The sequence below is a fragment of the Alosa sapidissima genome, chromosome 9 (genome assembly GCF_018492685.1).
Source record: "Alosa sapidissima isolate fAloSap1 chromosome 9, fAloSap1.pri, whole genome shotgun sequence".
Lineage (NCBI taxonomy): Eukaryota > Metazoa > Chordata > Actinopteri > Clupeiformes > Clupeidae > Alosa > Alosa sapidissima.
In genome coordinates this window covers 3,855,863-3,874,163 of record NC_055965.1, presented here as the reverse complement: position 1 = coordinate 3,874,163, position 18,301 = coordinate 3,855,863, and the positions used below count along the sequence as shown (strand labels likewise).

Below are 18,301 nucleotides of genomic sequence, written 5' to 3'. Positions count from 1 at the left end.
CACACACAAAAAGAATGCACAAAAATGGAGGGATAGGGCAAAGTGGTAGAGGGAAGGGGGAATTGGGATTCCTCGTTCGTATCTTTTTTTTTTTTGCGCTCACCTTCGGTAGAACCTTCTTGGGTGGGTTGCCCCAGGAGTTGCAGGAAGAGTTGCTCTCCTGAGAGACGGGGCTGTTCCACATGTCTCCTTCATCAGCGTCCCACTGGCCGGCGGACGGGCCCATGTCCTCGCCTCCAGAGCCCCAGCTGTCTTGCATAGATTTGGGGCCTAGCGTGGACAGGCAAACAACACCGTGGAGTGAGTGAGCTGTGTATGTAGAGATGGGTCAGTGTCTAGCACTTTACAATTATTGCAGTGATGCAGTCCAACCACCAGGTGTCACTGTGGCCTTGCAATAGCAGCAACCACACTGCTCTACCCCAACATGAATGCAGAAACAACCAAGCTAAAGCGTATACCCTCTGATGACCTTGACAGTGAAATGTTTTCAGAGACACCTCTAATGCATCAAATGTCAGAACAGGAACCCACACAAAAAGCACAACATCCTCTCGATGCTTACCTTGCTTGCAGGGGGCAGATCCGGGGGGTGCGCTACCCCTGCCATAGGGTCCGGCGGGCTCATGCCCTCCGTCGCCCCAGCCTCCGTGGCCTCGGGGAGGCTTGCCCCAGGCTGAGGTGCCGTTGTCCACTGGGGGGGCATTGGGGGCCGGCTCCCCCCAGGTGGAGGGCTCAGGCTTGGCCTGAACGTTGGGCAGATCTCCCCAGCCTGCGCAGGAAAAGGACACAAGGGAAAGCACATTATGCACAGCCCTTTGGCAACAGCCCATTTCCCACTTAATGCCACGAGGACGCGGTCATTAAACTACTGGACCAAGACGCTCCTGTAATTCTAATTTCTTCTGCTTGAGAAAGGGCGTAAAAAATGTGTAATAACGTCTGTGCTTGTAGACCAGTAGACGGTGTGCCTTATGCATACACAATGGGTCCACACAAAATCCCCTCAAGACTACGACACTAAAAACAAATAACACAAATCGAAGATTTAAATAAAGGTTAACAGAAAACGGCAAACAGGTACAATGCCGTCACTGAAAGGTCGCAAAATCCAGATGGAAAAGTTCAGAATGTGGACCAAGTCTTGCTCGGATAACTTCTTTATCCTTCTTTCATTGCGCCTCTGGCTGTGCCAAGCTACCGAAATAGAAATGCTTTCATGGATCCGACAGCAGGGGTTTTAAGGCCCAGCTTGGCCAAAAGAATGGCAGCCATGTCTATTTAACTCCTGGCCAGTGTCCGAACCGCTTGGCTGAGAGAGCAGCGGCGTGGGTGCCAAGGCCAGAAATCAGCGCTAGGCACAGACCGTTCCACTGGAGCAAGAAAGAGCGGGGGTGGCACTGGACGCTACCACATCAGAACTCGCCCCCCCCTGAGAATTTATTACAGATCTCTAGAATTCCCTTTAAACTCCACCCTGGACCCTTTGTTACTCTCTAGCGAGTTTATGAAAGGGTTTCCTGTGCGTTCCATGCTGGGACTGCTTTAACAGAGCATGCCTGAGGGCCCTTTTACTGGCTTCCTGTCAGCAGTGTTAGTATTACAACTGTGTGAAGGGGAAAACACACTAACTCACAATACACATTCTTCCATTTTACGACACACTCACACACCTACGGAAGGGAAATGGGCTGAGGGGAATAGGCAGGTGCGGCAGTTGACAAACAACAGCTGCTTATGCAACCACAGGCAGAGTGGAGAGGAAAAACAACTGCAAAACTATGCTAAACATTGCACGTTCAAATGAACAGGGAAGCACTGCAACAACTGTTAGTCCTAGTCCTTACTTGCTACAGGCTACATGAGGCTTATGGGGGACAAGTAGAGAGAAATGCTCTTACCTGGAGCGACCAGGGGAGGCCTGTTCGGGGGAGGTCCAGGCTGATTGGGTGAGCCGTTGTTGTTGCTGCCGTTGGAGTGATTCTGCATGGGTGCCTGGTTGTGGTGCGGGTTGTTGTGGTGGTGGTGATGATTGTTGTTGTTGATGGGTGCTGAGTGGTGGTTGTTGCCACCGCCACCGCCACTGTTGCCAGGCCCCGAGTTGCCCTGCGTTGGGTTGTTGCGGTCCCACATGTTGACGGCCTTGCTGTAGGCGCTCGGGTCGCCCCAGGTGGAGGTGCCGTCGTCGATCTCCATCTTACGGCGAATGGAGGGCGGAGACGGCTCCTCCCAGCCGGTGACCTCGCTGTCCGGGCGGCCGCCTGATCCCCATCCGGCTGACTGCTTGACTGAGGTGGGTCCTCCCCAGGAGCCCATGGGGGCTGCTCCGTTGGGGCCTCCGTTGGGACCGGCGTTGTTGCCTCCGTTGGGACCGGCGTTGTTGCCTCCGTTGGGGCCCTCCTGGGGTTTGCCACCCCATCCCTGGCTCGGACCATTGGTGCGTTGGGGGGCATCTCCCCAGTTGCCTCCCACGCTTGGAGCAGGTTTGTTCCAACCGCCGCGAGAGCTTTCCTTCCAATTGCCTCCATCGCCCTCCCACATCTGATTTCCAGTGCCATTTTTCTTCCCCTCGGAGTGGTCACCCCACTCTCCACCATTGTTGCCGTTGCCGTTGCCGCCGCCGCCACCGCCGCCCCAATTCTGGGACTGCTTGGGCTGATCTCCCCAGCCCTGCTGCTTGGGCTGATCTCCCCAGCCCTGCTGCTTGGGCTGGCTAGGGCTGTCCTCCCAGCTGGGGGACTTGTCCTCGGAGCCCCAGGACTGGCCGCTCTTAGGACCGTTGGTGTTGGGGCCGCTGGGAATGGGGTCGCCCCATCCACTCACCGACCCGTTGGACACCTTCTTGCTGGCCGGAGGGTCTCCCCACCCAGTGACTGAGGGTTTAGTGGGGTGAGGTGGGGGTGCGCCTCCCCAGCCAGAGGCTGAGCCCACCGGGCCCGACGGCTCATTCTTGCCCCCTGAATCGGGCCTCGGAGCCCCACCAAGATTAGGGTTGGCGCCACCAGTGGGCATGGGCGGGGGCCCTGCAGGAGTGGCACTGGAGGAGGATCCCCAGGCCTCAGTTCCACTCTCAGACTTGTGATCTCCAATCTCCTCCATCTCCCACACAGTGTGTTGGCGGACTGGGGTCTGGCCCCAGCCGGAGTTGCTGAGGACGCGGGGGTCCAGGTCCTGGCGGGGCAGGACAGGGATGCTGTCCGTGCTGGAGGACCTCTCCCGGTGGCGCGAGCGACCGTCGCTGCTGTCGCCGCTGCCCTCGCTGGCGGGCGCGTCGCCGGTCCAGGAGCTCATCTGGTCCTGCGGGGGTTGCACGTCAGCCGAGTTCCAGCCACTGGCCTCACGGCTGGACTGCTTCTCCCAGTCACCCCAGGTCCCGGTGCCACCGCCTCCTCCTTTCCCACCGCTGCCGCCTCCACGTCCCCAGGAGACGTTGGCGGAGTCCCAGCCGGAGTCCTTGGGCTCGCTGGCCTTGGCGTCTCCGCTGCTGCTGCCCCACATGGAGGTGCCGTCCCCGTTGGCCTGCGAGCTCTCGGTGGGCGACTGGCCGCCCCAGCCGTGGACTGGGCTCATGGGCTCTGGTTTAGTGTGGTTTGGTCCATCAGTGTTGAGGTTGGGAGGTTCCATGCTGAAAGACACATTCGCAGCTGAGGACTGATGCTGCTCGGGGGCGTCGGGGTTCCCCCAGGCGCCGGTGCCGTCCCCCATCAGGCTCCCGTTGGCACTGCCCATGTTGCCGTTTCCGTTGGTGCCGTGCACTGGTGGGGCGCCTCCTGGGCCGCACATGTTCGGGGGAAGGGAGTTTGAACCGCCCATGCCGCCGCCGCCGCCGCCACCCACGTTGGGCCCCTCGTGTCCTAGCATGGGCCACGCGGATGGGTTGGCGTTGGGGTTCAGGTTAAGGTTGGGGGAGCTCCAGTTGGGCTGACCCCTCCCTCCCATGGTCAGGCCGTCGGCCTTCCCGTCGGAGCCCCATCCCCTGTTGGGGCCGCCTTGGCTGGAGACCATGCTTGCGGAGTGGTTGGCGCTGCTCTTGTTGATTGGGTAGTGGGCTGGCTGTCCAGCTCCTGTGGCCATACTCATACTGCTACTGCTGATGACGTCTGTGGAGCGCTCAGCGTCCGCGGGGCATTCTGTGGGCGCGTGGCTACTGCCGACAGAAATGGAGGGCCAGGCTTCGCTGTCGTTCTCGTCGATAATCACTTGAGGCCAGCCAGTGCTACTGCTGCTGTTGTTAGAAAGACCCCAGTGGGGGTTCTCATACTGGGCTCCCAAGCCACTCGAATGGGACAGCTCTGGGGACACAAACAGAGACAGAGAGGGGAACGTCAGCACAAAACCACAGGCATGGGAACACAGCTGTGAAGTGGCGATCAAACAAGACCAGTCTATTCGGGAGCAGCTTCTGTGTGTCTAGCTGGAAGGGCTTTCAGAAAGCACTTCCCATTTTGTCCTCTCCTCAGGTTTCCTCTTTTTCTCTTTCTGCCTCAGACACCAGTCACAGCCAGCCCTGCATTTTAGAAACTTGCAGCTAATCAGAATGCACAGCGGAGCATGCCACTTGTCGTATTAGCTAAAGCATGTCCGTATATCCTGCGCCTGGCGTAGCCATGTGTGAGAGGGTGGAATGGAGCCCCATCCGTCTCCATCGCGCGGCCCCTTCAGCGCTGCGGTGAGGAGGAAGCCGAGGCAGAACGCTGCTCATTTATTGGAATGAATCCAGGAAGGGACCCCATCCATCACTCGCCTACGCTCCACCAGGTGCCCACAAAGCTCCCTTACACCATCACAGGACCCTAGCAGTATGGACACACTGACACTAGTCTCAGTAACACACACACACACACACACACACACACACACACACACAAATGTGCAATTTACAATACACACATTTTCAGACAAATATGCACACACACACACACACACACACACACACACACACATAAAAAAAAAGACACTGAAAGAGAAAGAGCAGCTGGGGAGGGAAGGGTGAATTGTAGCGAGCGATAATCAATCAAACAGAGGCAGGTAATCGATGTTGCATTAATGCTGGTGGAGAGAGGAGAAAGGGCATTGATCTGCATTGCAAAACCGGCTCCCTCTTCCCTCCTCCTCCACTGCTGCCAAGCACACGGCTTCCCCTCCACTCCTCTGACTGCTCTAGCCCCGGGGACAAGCTTGGGCTGGGCTTCATCATTCTGAGATGAATTGTGGTGATCCATATAAAAGGTCATCCATCGACATTCAACCAGGCCCTGCTTTCTCTCCACTCTGTAATATTTGAAACATTCAGTACAGAGGAAAGAAACTCTGCACTGGAATAGCTCACTTAAAAAAAAAAAAAAGAAAATAAATAAAAAAACTCATTGGTTGTCACAGAGTACAACTTTTTCTTTAAAAACCACCACTTGTAAAGAGATGTCAAGATAATGGATGTAAATTTCTGAAAATTCTGAAACATAAAAGCCGGAGGGAAAAAAAAACAAAACTCCTCCCCAAGTCTATCAAATATCCCACAGCAGGCATTGCTACTGTATCTGACAGGTGTGGGATGAATACGTGGCTTAAGGTACTGCACAACACATTCCTGTCGGGAGTCTCTGAATGCAATTTTCTCCTCAACGTACTTATCAGCTCTCCCCAGGCCTCTTATCGGAGAAGGTCGTCAGCCTGCAGTGCAGCCACTGCACGTAGTCTATCATTGGAAAAAGCCACACACACACACACACACACACACACACACACACACACACACACACACACGCACTTAACCCTGACCAACAAAAGCTATGGTTAGCCAAGCCTGTAACCCCCTGTCAAATAAGACAAACTCTTTTCACATAAAATCAAAGGACGGTAAAACCAGGGAGGGTAAACAGAGCCTGGACACAACCCAAACACTCACATGAATGCGGTAAACATTCAACCCAGAGCTGCTGAGCTTTAAGTGAAAATAAGAGACTTGACTGTAAACAAAAAGCAAGGGAACTCAAACTCCCATCTGTTTTGCAGACATCACAGGGCTGTTTGGTCTGCTACAAAAGGGGAGGGACAGACAAAACACAGCGATGGAGTGGGCATCCGTCCAACACAGCGTCCCCCTTTCTCTCCTCTCACCGCGTTTCCTGGCCCTGCCACTCATTCACACTGGTACAAAACGTGCCTCGCCCAGACCACCAACCACTCGGGGTGCATGGCACAGACCCAAAGGAAACGGCAAACAAAGGCGCTGATGGCGATGCAGCGTGATCTACAGCATGAGAGAAGCTGGCTGTGCTTTTACGGGCAGCACCGTACTTCACCCCAATTTTTGGCAGGTGAGGGTCCCCCCCCCCCCCCCCCCCATTGCAGGGTTTTCCGTGCCAACACAAAACCTTTAGCGTTGGTTTATCCCCCAAGACGCCTTTGTTTTAGTGCGGTAGAAGACGACTAGCACACATGAGAACTATTGCAGCAGTACGGGTCCACCAGATCTCCTTCCTCCTGCAGCCAGCCACTCAGCAAGGGACGCCATTTTATCAGACCTGAAACACAGCCAAGAGCTGCTGCTGCTGCTGTCTACATCTCCCTCGCTCCGCCGCGTTCCTCTGCCCCCCGCCTCTCTCTCTCTCTCTCTCTAGCTCTCTCCCTCCCTCTCTCTTTGCTTTCTGCTTTGCAACGTTGTCTTGGTCGCATGCTTGCTTTGAGCAGCTTTAAAATAGGCTGCATGATTAATTTATCATAGCCGGGTAAGCGAGCGGCTTCTTTATCATAGCGGTCATGAACGCTACCGGCACAACAAAAATGCATAAATAAATAAATAAATATATAAACATATAAATAAATAAAACAATTGAGTGAAGAACACAAAGAGGAGAAGTGGAGAGAAATGCTAGCGGAGGAGGAGGAGGAGGAATACCTGGAGAGAGGAGCTGTAGGACCATCCTAAGAGACGCTGTGCCGAGTGCAGACACTCACAGCCCTGATTCAAAGCATCTGCTTTCAGGCATTCAAGCCTCATTTTGAAGAGCTGCCAAGAAATAGCCTAGCTACAGAGTGTGTGTGTGTGCGTATGTGTGTGTGCGTATGTGTGTGTGTGCGTGTGCGTGTGTGTTTATTTGGGCTCGTTGTTTGAAATGTTCAACCTGCACAGCTACATTTGTTCTGTTCCTTTTCGGTTTCTGTTTCACTCATCTCAGAGCCCAGTCCCATTGTCCCTGCATGACTTTAGCTAAATAAATCCAGCTTTCTGAGTCACTGCCAATGTGCCAGGGACTACAGCACTGCAGGAGTCTTAATTCTGCTTTCTTTATGCTTCTAAAAAACAGAACTAGGATTCTACGACACCTGAAAGCTGCGCACCTTCCGTTCAATGCAAAACATCCAATGAGCTATGAAAAGGCGACAACAATCAAAAAAGCTGTGCTACGCGAGACACATAATAAGTCTCACGTGGGCATGGGCAGGCTGCCAAAAGCTAAATGCCTTCCTCCCACCATGCCCCATGCAAAATGAGACAGAGAAGGGGGGTGGGGTGGAGCTAGGAAAGAAAGGAACATGGTGGAGGAGGTGGAGATGGTGGAGGTGGTGGTGGTGGCAGGGTTGGGGGAAGACAGAGAGAGTGAGAGCCAGAGGATGTAGAATGCTGACATGAGTGATTGTTTCTTGCACAGAAAGGCAACCAAGGCGCCTGGCGCGGAAACGCAGCCCAGTCAGAGGCACCTACGCTCCCAACGGTACGCCATTATGCACTGATGCCAGGCCAGAGATTACCCGCGGCCAAAACCCCTTCGGTGACGCAACCAACACAAGGCTAGATAGACCCTTTTGTCTGAAAATAACCCCCTTTTCAAGCCAATTCCGGTTTGCGGATCAAAGGCCTTGCTTGTTTTCCCAAGACTGGAATGGCACAAAAGGTTTAAAAAGCTCATCGCTCATGTTTTTCCCTGTGCTAGAGCCAGCTCTCCATGGCGTCCCTGCCTGGGAGAGAAGAGCCCTCTGACAGGCATCAGCTGGGGAGGGACAGGACTAATGAACCCACTGGGGGGGATGGAGGAGGGGGGACTGGCTCAACGTGTGAAGACAGGGCAGGCTCTCTTTCACATGCTCTGGGAACCACGGGGAGACCATAGCATGCACAATGACACGCATGGCGTCATCACGGCAACAACCCCCCCCCCCCGATCACTGGCTCGCCGCCTCGGCTTAAGTGAGCATCTGGCTCGCACCGCCGTTGCTAAATTGATCTGGAATAGTTCCACACTTTGATGCTTGAGGAAGGCGGAAGGCTCTAAATAAGTCAAGGTGAGAATACAACAGCTAATACCAGAATACCACGGGGGGTTGGGGCATACAAGCAAATGGCAAACAGCTACAATAATAATAATAATAACCTGCAGTGGAGCACAGCCAGTGACATCACTAGCACTGACTTAAAAAGCCATAAAACAGCTGGTGAGCGGCGTTTCTGAGCGCTACAAAGCATTTCCCGCCGCTGTTAGAACAGCGCTACCACCTGCTGTACCAGAGAGCTCCAGCAGGCACAGGTCCCCACTCAGGTCCCCACTGGGGGATGGGCTGAGGAGAGGGAGGCCAGGCGGGGGGTCTGGGCTGGGGGGAGCGCGGGGGGGTGCTCACCAGCTGCTTCGTGTGTAAATACTAATCTGTTTAAAAACAATGGGCCAAAAAGCACTCTGGCCCAGGAACTCCCATGACCTCTGAACCCGTAAACTTGGGGCATAACAGTAACCATCTCGCAGTAAAACAAATTATAAAGGAGCCATGGGATAAGTCTTTTGCATCTTAAAGACAACTGGATTATCTTGGCAGCAGGCTAAGTTAAGTCATGTTAATGTCATGCTCAGTCATGTCTAGCAGTCTGGATTCTGCATATTCTCAGCTCCATGGTAAAAAACACAAAGCTACTTGACAGTGTGCTTCCACAATCTGAATTAATTGCTGAAATTACAGCAGAGTCGGCACCTAGCAGTGAACTCATCTATACAAACAAGATGGAGATCATTCAAAGCACCAGACATGTGAACAGTGCTTCCCTCTTCTTCTGAAATGCAGAGGGCAAAGAGGGCGACTGCAGATCTGTGACTAAATTATCATTTTACTAGAATTCATTTTACAACCAAAGTCATCAGAATTTATAGAAGCACATTAAACACTTTCAAATCAGAACAGTCCACCCAAAGGTCAAACAATTTCAATCAGAATATATGTACAAAAGCTCTCTAGCAAACAGTTAAAAACAGGGTTAATATGTGTTGGCATGTTAAATACTGTAGTTTGAAAGAAAGCTGCGATATGTAAGCCAATGTGTATGTACGCCACAATAGAAGCTCTTTTAAAACACTATACAGCCTTAATTTCCAAATTATGATCTGACAGATGATCAGCCTCTATACTCCAGGCCACGAGTGGCACTACAGAGCCACAATACAACTGGACTGAATTACAGCTTTGGGAAAGTTTTACTAAGTTTTACTTTATGAGGACTGACTTTTCTGTTGTACTATAATTCAGCAGTGTTTCTTAGCCATGTTCAGTTTTACACAGCTGACTATATTCCTTTGGGCCACTCTGCTGTAGCAGAGACAACAGGATGGGCAAACAGGATGATCAAACACTGCAATCTCACCTTATCAGATTCAAACACTGCAATCTCAGCTGAGAGCATGACAATGAAGCGTTATAAGAGCTGGGTTCTGACCTGTATGCCTTTTGCTTGAAGGGGTTTGAGGAGGGGAGCTGGTCCCAAGCTGCGTTGAAGCAAAGGAGGAGGAGGAGGAGGAGGAAGAGGAGGCGGCGAGAGACAGGGTGCCCGCGGGCAATGGCTGGCCCCTCTTCAGAAGCTGCTTGTGCTCCTGCTGGCGGAAACGCGGGGGCACCTCTCGGGGCGGGTAGCGCGGGCCGGGCGTTGGCTGCTGCTGCTGCTGGGCACTGGAGGGGGCGCGCTTGCCATTGCCACTGCTGCTAGCCGCGCACAGGGACAGGGTCAGGCTGGGGCTGGGCTTGGCAGAGTCTGGCACTGCAGGGCAAACACAGCACGGACACACACGCACGCACGCACGCACGCACACACACACACACACACACACATACGCACGCACACACACACACATACATACGCACGCAGGCACGCGCACACACACACACACACACACACACAGACACAGACAAGAGCGGGCACACCAGATTAGTGACAGGGGAAGATGAGCTTTTAAAGATTGGCACAACAAAACCTCATTAAAGACATCGTTTTTATTTCTGATGAACTGCATTTTATTGGATGGATTTCTCTCTTTATGGCCATTTTGTTGTTTGCCTGTCAAGTGTGAAGTGAGGAGAAAGTGAACCGACATTCGCTTGGAGCCTGCGGGCTGAAAACCCCTCTCCACTTCCCACAGAGCTAAACGTCTCTCCGAGCGCTCGCCGGCTGTGAGCCGCCCCGTGGTCTTAGGGGCTCGCTGGAAAAACAAGCGCCGCTCTCCGCATGAAATCTTTGTCTGCCGTCTGTGCTCGGCGATTATGCCCCCTGCCGAGATCCTCACCTCGCCACGACCCCGCCGCATTCCTCCACTCAAGTGTGTGTGTGTGTGTGTGTGTATATGTGTGTGTGCGCGCAGGCTCTAATCAAGCGCCAGCCCGACTCTGGTATTAGGCGAACAGGAGAGATCCTCGCCTGCTGGGCATGCAACTAGAGGAGCGTGAGGGCCGTCGGGCAAGGCTTTCCAGAGAGAGGGGCCGTGGGCAGGCCACGGAGCAAAGCTAGTCTCTGCAAATGGGAAATAATAACCATGCCTGGCATAGCACGTTATGCGTTTACGATAACACAGAGGTTCAACACCCCCCTCCCCCCAGCACATCCAATCCCGTCTGCTATTTGTGGGGAGGACCTGCACATAGCATGCATAACTCTGTGGCTGCGCTGACATCACCACTGCGTTCTGGCAAATGTAAATAACTTGTTTTCCTGCACACACCCCCTGGCGGGGTATCGAGGGGATACGTGGGGCTTGTTTAAAAACAACAGGCAGGTGGGCCACCTGGAATTGGCTGAGGAAACAGTTTACCCAGAATCCCCCTGCCGTGCTGGGATTAGCAACCGGGCAACGCATCCCTCCCTCCGTACGGCACGCTGTGGTGGTGGTGGTAGCGCAGGAGCGGAAGTTGACCAGGGGGATCTTCTTAGGACAGACAAGTGTGTGTCTGAGGAAAGGCTTGGCCAGAAATCTCACATCATTAAATATTTGCTTGGGAGCGACGTCTGAAGTATGGTTACTGTGAACTTTGCCCTTTGTCCAGCACTGACGAGCATGCCTTTTGTCCATATCTCATGTCTGGACCTAACAAGGACTACAGTCACTGGAATGCATACACAGTCAAGATGAATGAATTTCTCTGGTAATTTATGGAATATGTTTAGACTTCTTCGGTTTCATACACACGGTATTGGCCTGAACTTGACTACTAAGCACGAAGAGAACCAATTCAGAATCTCCCCTGAATTTTTCTTAAATCGAAGGAGCGTCTGTCAGCTAGCTTCTTGCTCTGCACTGCTGACAAACAGCACACACGCACAAACACGCACACTCTCCCTCTCTCTCTCCCTCCCTCTGCCCTCCAGCGCGGCCTGGCTGCAAGCTGCAGCTGGTGACGCATATTGCTGATTAAATTCAGCTCAGCCAGCCTGACGCTCTCCTGGCCAATCAGCACGCGGAAGGTTGCGTCCCTGCATACCCCTCCCCTTCCCTCTCCTCCCTCCGCGCTTATTCAGTGCCCTCATTGTTCGGCGCTGTTGTGAATCCATTACAGGAAGCAGATGGACACTGGGGCTTTGGGATGTTCTCACAGCTAGCTCAGAGCAGGCAGCCTGCACTCCAAACCCCTCCACCCCCAAACACACTCAAATCACGGCCTTGTCTGCACTCCGCTCATCAATATTTACGCACCCTCACACCAGAAGGAAAGTTGGGCAGTCAGCTATTTCTCCTATGGAAAAATCATTTTTCTTTCTCTCTCTCTCTCTCTCACTCTGTCCATCTTATATTTCTCTATCAGCCACTGTTCACTCAATAGATCTCGAATTTCCATTTTTTAAACCCGTTTCATGTATTATTTCTTTATCATTATTATTAAAAGAAACAGTGGGACCATTATCCCTTTTAAAACACTAAGGAGGGCAGTGCTTTGGGTCAGTATGCCATGTGTGCCTGTAGATCAAAAGCACAGTGCCTCAGTAAACCTCAATGGTTTTGATATAAATTACACTGAAGAAAAAAAAAAAACAAGAGTTCACACAAATTATTTAGTATGTGAACTATGAAGTGCTGATCAGGCGCATTTTATTAAACAGCCGCCACACAGTGTTTAATATGAATTATCTAGTCTCGCGTCGACAGAGCCATCAAAGGAGCACTCAAAACAAAGCTGTGGGGCTTGCTCTGCTATTTCATCATGTGCAGTATGGGAGCGCAACACAGCGAGAAGGAGCAGGAGACAAAGGCCCCAGATAGCATCACACACCTACTGTACGTGTGGCAGTGGCACGGGGAGGTGCTGAGGGGGAGACAAGAGAGCTCTGAAACCCTGTGATACTAAAAGGCACAGCCGTTTCAGGTGGCCCATCAAAAAAAAAAAGGAGGAAAAAAAAAGACTAATTTTAATTGATGTTGAAAGGTGATGATTAAATGAATTATTGTAACAAGAGCACTGTAAATTCCATTAAAACATCTGACTGAGGTACTATCCGCAATCACCCAGCCAGCCTATAATTACGGCCTCCCAAAGATGAATGGTTAATTAAACAGAGGAAAGCGCAGGGATCCGGGATCCCGGCTCTGCGAGCAGCACTCCAGACGCCGCCTTCAGCTTTCCGAGAGCCTTCCCACCGGAGAACACGTTAGGGCTCGGGCTGCGAGGTGAACGCCAGGCTTTTGTCTGAGACGCCATTTAAATGCGCCGGCACAAACACACAAGGTTTGGACGGGGGCGGGGGAGGGGGGAGGCTGGTTAGCAGAAAAGATTGCGGCACTGCAAAGCTCCTGTCTCCTTTGCTTTCTCCCCCCATTCTCTTAACACTCACTTACTCCATCTCTCTCTCCTACCGCAGAGGATTTGCAGGATCAGAGGCTGGATACACATCAGGGAGGGATTTGGCCATAATGGCAAATGAGAGAATATGCAGGTGGCATCTCGGGCACAGTTAAGCCTGCGCAGCCCAGACATGCAGAGCTCTGCAGACGTCTCCGGTCTCCAGGCCTAGGGACGCCCACACAATGTGAGAGAGGCCCCAAAGACACTGGTGTTTATAGGAAAAGAAAGAGACAGAGACAGAGAGAGAGATAATGCGTGACAGAGAGAGAGAGAGAGAGTGGGGGATGAAGAGAGAGGAATCAAAACTAGGAGAAGTGGGGGACAGTAAGAATGAGAGGGAAATAAATACAGGAGGGAGGCCCTCTATCTCTCAGGGTGGCTGCTAGAAGTCACACTGCTGCAGAGGAGCTGCGAAGTGTGTGTGTGTGTGTGTGTGTGTGTGTGTGTGTGTGTGGTGACACTGGGGGAACTCTGTGGTCTCCAGACAGCCCATGGCACTGGGAGTGGGGGTTGAGGACTTCTCCCAGGGAGGGAGCATGGTTGTCGGGTATGGGGCTGGGTGTGAGATGGGGGAAGGGTTCGTCTGGGAGGGCCAGGCAGAGCCCATCTGTCAGGGCTTTGGAGAGCGAGGGGGTGACGGCCGCCCAGACGCAGCCTCTAACCCCTCACCCCGCCGATGCCTGGCTGTTGCTATGGGGATGCCGCTCAATTGGGTAATTCACGGCATATCTGTGACTATCTTAAGGAGGTAGTCTGTGATTTGGTTTCAGTTTTCACAAAAGGTTCTTGATATTTGAGCTTGACAGCCAATCAAATTACACACTGGCCTTTTTTTTGTTGCTCCTGAAGCACAGGCTGGGATTATTTATGGAGCCACTAGGCTTGTTGTCCATTCACAGGGCCATAGTCCGGCAGACATGGAGTCAGACCTGGTTTTGTCGGTTAAAGTTTTTTTTTTGCAGAATCTTGTAGACTAGGGGTATCTCTAAGATTCAGGAGGGTGCCCAGTGATATCCCTTGGGCAATTTTGTATATTAACCCTTTCTTGTTCAATGTATTGAATACAAGGTGAGACACTACAGGTGAATAGGGCAAAAAATTAACTAGCAGATATCACTATGAAACTTCACCAGTTGATTACTTACATTAATATGTTACATTACAAGTTACCTGAAATGTAATGTTTAAATATGCAAATTAGGCATAATCTAATTAAATATGTGCTGATTTGCATAACGTTTAAAAAGAAAAAATCTGAACATTAGATGAAGCCGGGTTCAAAATTACTTTTTCATTGTCTTTACATATTAGATGAGAAGTATTTTACACAGGAAATTTGGATTACACGTTTTCTGTAATTTAATGTTTAAATATGAAAAAGCCCAATGTGCCAAAATCATGAAAAAATAGGATATACCTCTAATTTCAAGATGAGTAGGCCTACTCATATTAAATACAAATCAACTCAAATAAAATGTACTAAAATACAGTCTTCTGTGTGATAGTTTGTCAGACAGTACATTCAAATTTTGACAATTTAACCCTTCACTAAGTGAATTAATGAATTTCTATATTTCAGATAATGCCAGTCCGGGAGCCATGGGGTCAGACCTGGTTTTGTGGGTTTTTTATTTATTCATTTTTTGCTTAGACTTGTTGACTTGGGGTGGCTCTTTAATATTTATGAGGGTGCCCAGTGATATCCCTTGGGCAATATCCTCTATTAACCATTAAAGCCCTATGTGCCGAAATCATGAAGAAAACAAAATAGGAAAAGCAAATAATCAACTCAAATAGAATGTACTAAAATACAGTTTGCAGTGTGATAGTTATTCAGACAATACTTCAAATAATGTCAAATAATGAATTTAGAATTTCAGATATTGCCTGTAATAATTCTGAATATGTGCACTTTTCCTCTAGTATTAGTTCTGATAATTGTCCAGTTCTGGCTCATCCTACCCTAAAACATGCAGAGAACATTGTGCAAGGCACCATTAACCTGGCAACTGCATCTGTTAGAGCAAGTCAAGGATTCAAGGATTTTCACTCTTGCAGCTACAGCTGAGCATCTCCAAAATGTAGTTTGGTGCAAGTTTGCATTTTTTGGTAGACTGGTTGGGCTCAGTAACGAATCAATGAATCTTTCTTCAAATGGCAGTTGAATTTCGAACTGAAGTATTCCTTTGTTTCAGCCTCCAAATACTTCAATACTGAAAAATGAATATTCTCTTTTTGAATGACGAGTTTAGGCTCTGAGCATAGACCACTACTGCAATAAAGAATAAAAATAAATGTATATTTTATACATATTAGAACAGTAGAACAGACACCCTGTCAACTAATAGAGGGCAGTTTAGGCAAGTCCTTCCACTCAGCAGCCATATTGTAGTGCTTTTTGGGCACTTAACAGGCATCTATTTCGGCGTGCGCAAGACTTCACAACACCAACCTTGCTCCAGCAGTGAGATCACAACACATGATTGGCACAATGTATTCACATGTTGACTTTTTTGCCACGGAAGGGGCGGGATATGTGTAGACAACTGCCATATTGGCGTTACAAACTAACCCCATGCATTTCTATGGAGGATTTTTTGAGTGCTGTGACTCCTCATTAGAAAGTCTCTGGTAAACCTCTATCCACACCCAAGAGACGTGCTAGTGAGAGATGCTAGCATGTAGCACCCATGGATTAGTTTCCTCTCCCACTCTGAGAATGAAATCTGTACTTCAGCACCTACATACCAAACTTTCCAGGCTTATACCTAACTATATTTAGAAGGCTTCTAGAGAGGGGTTTGTTGAAATATTATTCCTAGCCTTTTTATATGACATTTTATTCCTAAAAACATGGACAAAATGTATTTTTTAAGGCTATTGGCAGTACTTTCTGATTTACTGAATAAATAAAAGAGATATCTAAAATTCCCTGTGTAAAGACTTTTCATCTAGTATGTCAACACAATGAAAAAGTAATTTTGAACCTGGCTTCATCCAATGTTCCGATTTAGTTTTTTTTAGTTTATGCAAATCAGCACATATTTGGATTATGCTTAATTTGCATATTTAAACTTTATATTACAGATAACTTGTAATACATTTTTTTTTTCATATTAATGTAATTAATCAACTGGGGAAGTTTCATAGTGATATCTGCTAGTTAATTTTTTTACCCTATTCACCTGTGGTGCCTCGCCTTATATTCAACACATTGGACAAGAAAGGCTTAATATCGAGAAATGCCCAAGGGATATCACCGGGCACCCTCTCTAATCTTATTGAGTTACCCCTTGGCAACAAGAAACAGCAAAAAAAAAAAAAAAAAAAAACTTTTACCGACAAAACCAGGTTCACCTAAATTATGGCATTTGGCTGCCGGACTACCAGGGCTGTCCATGAACATCACAGTCTTTTGGATACAGCCACTGAACAGACAGCCTGAGCACTGTGAGAAGCGATTTGCTAAATTTTATAAAAAGTGTTAGCCAAACGTCATGGGATTAAAATGGTTTTATTCACAACCTCAAATAAACATGAACACCTACACTAAAGAGAGTGTTACTACGATACGAATGATGACATAAAAATAGCAAACACTAATTACTCGTGACCTCTCAAGATGGCAGCCACAGGTGGAGCTGGGAGAAGCAGCACTACTTAATTAACTTAATCTACTGACACCATTTTCATCCGTCACCACGACACACAGAGCTGCCGCTGCTGCCGCAGACAGCTCCTGTCTTATCGCTGAAATGAATACTTTAATGATTAAAAGCACATGCCGGTCTTATCTGAGCAGGAGGCATCTTCATAGAAAAATTATGTGTTGTGTTTTAAAACGGATGTAATATAATATGTATGGTGTGTCACCGTTTCTCTCTAGAAGGTGGAAGTAAGTCTCAATGCACGAGCATACGTTGTGCAGCTACCCCGACCCTTCAACCACTCTCTAACCACAGCTGAAGATCTTTATCATAATGTGACAAATGAGGAAGCATATTTCATCTACAGCAGCAGTACGATAGATTACAGTTCTTTCAAGAGTGCTGAGCACTACAAGTAGCAGGTCGTTGAGATTCTGCTGCTCAATTGTCTGCTACATTATGTGAGAAACACAAAACAATTGGGTGTGGTGGTGGTGGTGGGGGGGGGTTGTTGCTCTCAAAATAATAAATCTGACAGATGTAATTCAAACTCGCCGATTAATTTATAGAGTATTTATAAATGTCGCCATTAAAGATGACACCAGTGTCACCCCTTCCAAAGCAAATGAGCAGCTAATTAAATTGCGATTCATGAGAATGCGAATCGGACTCGAGTGTTGACGCAATTAATTGAATGTGAAATTGCAAATTAATCCAATCTGGAGTTTACGATGTCCCGGGTGGGGCGGTGTGTGTGTGTGTGTGTGTGTGTGTTGGGGGGGGGGGGGGGGGGGTTTGTGACATCATGTAAATATGAGCCTCAGAATGTCAACTATGCCCAGCGTCTCGGGGTGGGGTGGGGGGGGGGGGGTGGGACAGAAAGAGCAGAGTAAGGGGAAAAGCAGAATGAAGGATTGACATGTGTTTCATACGTCCTTTCACACCACCAAGTGCAGAGGCAGCAAAACTGGCAAACCCCATATGTGTTCTCATCCACAACTGAGAATGCAAGCAAAGAAATGGACGCCCCGGTATTATTCTGGCTTTGGCGATGGACCCCAGTGGCCCTTTTCCTCCATTAGCATTTCCCTTTTCGATTTCTCCAGTCTGTACATTTCCATAATTTATGGTTGTGTGCATGTACTTGTGTGTTTCTCGTCAGAGTGTGAGTGTGTGTGTGTGTGTGTGTGTTTAAAAAGGGCATTATCGTCCAGGCCCAGCAGCAATTACAGGGTGTTAGCCTTACTAGTGGCTGTGGAGAGGAGACTGGCTCTGGCCTCAGTGGCCTCCAGTCAGTCATGGCTGGGAAGCCTTTTATTTGCTCAGGGAGGGGGACCAGCCTGATTGGGTGATTGGAAGGGGGGGGGGGGGGGGAATTATCTCGCCTTCCGGCTAATGGGCCTCACACAAGGCCTGGCCAAGTCTGCACAGAGGCCACAATATGGGGGTGCTCTTTATATATGGTGTGTGTGTGTGTGTGTGTGTGTGTGTGTGTGTTTTGTAATGTGTATATATTCTGCATGAGTTAATGGGGGGCACTGGAGTTAATGCAGCCATGGCTCTGAATTTAT

At 49.7% G+C, this 18,301-nt stretch overlaps 1 protein-coding gene across 1 annotated transcript in view; it reads right to left on the bottom strand.

Moving 5' to 3' along the window:
• tnrc6c2 (trinucleotide repeat containing adaptor 6C2) overlaps nt 1–18,301 on the bottom strand; it is a 52,788-nt gene that overhangs the window by 19,866 nt on the left and 14,621 nt on the right. The window contains 4 exon segments of the mRNA XM_042102975.1: nt 104–270; nt 566–772; nt 1,902–4,292; nt 9,698–10,015. Of these exon segments, the coding sequence (XP_041958909.1) occupies nt 104–270; nt 566–772; nt 1,902–4,292; nt 9,698–10,015 (3,083 nt within the window).